Source organism: Penaeus vannamei, chromosome 41 (genome assembly GCF_042767895.1).
Source record: "Penaeus vannamei isolate JL-2024 chromosome 41, ASM4276789v1, whole genome shotgun sequence".
Taxonomy (NCBI): domain Eukaryota; kingdom Metazoa; phylum Arthropoda; class Malacostraca; order Decapoda; family Penaeidae; genus Penaeus; species Penaeus vannamei.
The window spans coordinates 18,516,932-18,519,431 of record NC_091589.1 but is presented as its reverse complement, the minus strand read 5'-3'; the positions used below and the strand labels follow the sequence as shown (position 1 = coordinate 18,519,431).

General features: G+C 36.8%; 1 protein-coding gene across 1 annotated transcript in view; it reads right to left on the bottom strand.

The window, feature by feature from the left end:
* Nucleotides 1-478: 478 nt before the first annotated feature.
* Nucleotides 479-2,500, bottom strand: part of LOC113823017 (zinc finger protein 846) — a 28,708-nt gene continuing 26,686 nt past the window's right edge. The window contains exon 3 of the mRNA XM_070118311.1: nt 479-2,500. This exon is cut by the window's right edge and continues 331 nt beyond it. Coding sequence (XP_069974412.1) covers nt 742-2,500 — 1,759 coding nt within the window. The 3' untranslated portion in view covers nt 479-741.

The following is a 2,500-nucleotide window of genomic DNA, read 5'->3' as shown; positions in this document are numbered from 1 at the left end:
GAGGGTGCAATTGATCTTTTTCGTAAAAAAAAATAACACCCATTAGTTTGCTTCAATTTGTAAATATTCATTACAGCAATAATTGCCATATGACGAATTGTGCTCCAAGTGAAGTGTATTAAAAAAATGTAATAATTATCTAGTTACATAAAGTGAAATGCCTGTTTCTGAGCATTAAAAATTAATCTTAATTAAACAGTTTCATTTCAAATATGCTTACAGATCCTCTTTTCTTTATGTAAATCATCCCTGAATACTTCAAAATTGTCTCTTCTACAGGACACATTTTATTCCATTTATTCAGTTCCCTGATTTGCATTTACTTTTTGATCAGAGAACTTTAATAGTTACAATTTTACTAGTATGTTATTCAATATTACCATTATTCATTCACTCACATGAGTAGATGTATCTGAATTAATTGTTAATTAATTAATATAATTTCAAATCTGAAAGTGGTTTGAAGAAATAAAACTGATAAGTATCTCATTTTTATGTGGAACAAACTATTTCTGTACACTTCACTGTCACATATTGCATACCATACTGCCATTTCTTACATTCTGAAATAAATCTAATATGGGTATGAAAGACTCCATTAACAAAAACTTTTTCAATTCACACAAATAAGTTGGTTAAAACATACACCCAGTGATAATGAAGAAACTTTATAAAAGACACATCTGATTTTTCTAATTTTGAAATAAAAAAATAATTTATAGAGAATAGAATTATAACAATTTATTGACGAACTACTTGATACTCAATGCCATCAATCTCCACATGAGTGGCATACTCTGGAATGGCATCTGCACGGATGCTCACCATGCCAGATGAAGAGCTTAGTATGATATCATCTTCACTGCCAGCCATTACTTCATACTGGCTGTCAACAACCATGCACTTCTCTCTGTTTGCCTCTTCACTCCGACCTTCAACCTTGATATTTGTTCTTACATTCGTTAGAGCATCATCTACAGAAGCCTCTGCCCCATGTATTTCGCTCATGTGTTGCAGGATTGCAGAGGATGAAGGGAAGTCAACACCACACAGGTCACACCTGCGCCCTGGGGCTCTTGGGGCTCGGCGGTGCTTTACAACACGCACAGTGGTACTACCATCAGGGTGTTTGAGTTGTATGCGTTCACCATGCACACATCTTTCATGCTCCATCATATTATACTTGGCAGCAAAGCCTTTACCACAAGTTTGGCACTTAAAAGGTTTTTCACCTGTATGTGTTCTGTAGTGCAGAGTAAGTTTAGAGGGTAAGAAGAATTTCCGGCCACAAATTTTGCATACATAATTCCGAAGCTTGTTTGGATCCATGTGAGACCTACGCCTATGCAAATTAAGTGTATTAACAGTTCGAGCTGTATAACTACAATGATTGCACTTATACTTTTTATCTATGGAGTGATTGGCATCAATATGAGCAAGCATTTTGCAACGGTAAGTGAATTTCTTGGGGCAGTGTGGACACTGAACTTTACCTTCCTTATGAACTAATTTTATATGATGTATAAGTGAATTTTTCTTGAAAGACTTTCCACAATATTCACATACACACTGGTTGTGTTGATATCGGACATGTTTCTGCAACTGGAATTCACAGCCTAAAGATTCATTGCAAATGCTACAAACATAAGGACCTTTGCTTATATGTTGATGGAAGGCCTCTTCTCTAACATACTCCTTCCCACAGTGGATGCACTTACAAGTATATGTGCGTATGTGGTCACCACTATGTTGGGCTTCTTGGTGGAGCTTTAACTGATCTGATGTTAGGGTCTGAAAACCACAAACATCACAAACTTGATCTGGAGCTCCTTGGTGTATAGTAATGTGCTTTTTCAAGTTACCAAGGAGTGAAAATCTACGGCCACATGAGCGACACTCAAAAAGCCGATCATGGAAAGCCAAATGAGAATAATACTTTCTTGCATCATTGAACACCTTATCACAGTGGTTGCATTCATACATCCTAATTTTCCGTGTATGTACCTTCCTATGTTCATTTAGTTGAGTTCGCATATCAAACTCTTCATTACATTTCAAGCACTTAAATGACACTTTACCTTCCTTATTTACAACTTTCTCCCTGTGGTATTTCTCTCGAGATTTCTCTAAATATTTTTTGTTCTGCTTTGAGAAGTCCTTTGTTTTATCTGGGACAAGGTCAGTGATGCCAACCCTAAGGACCTGACTACTGTGAGAGGTGATCTCTTCATCACCCATTTTATCACTATCATCTTCATGCCAATCTTCTTCTCCTTCCTCCGAGTCATCACTGCTTACACCATACTCCATGGCTACAGCATCTATCAAACTCTTATAATACACGCTCTCATCAGAACCCTCCTTCGCTGTTGGCTCTTGAAGGCCCTGTTCTGAAGCAGATCTTTCCTCTTGCAAAATTAATTCATTAATCAAGCTCTTTTCCTCTTCAACTTCTGCAACCTCATTCATAACTATCCAGTCTTTATCCTTATCATCGTCA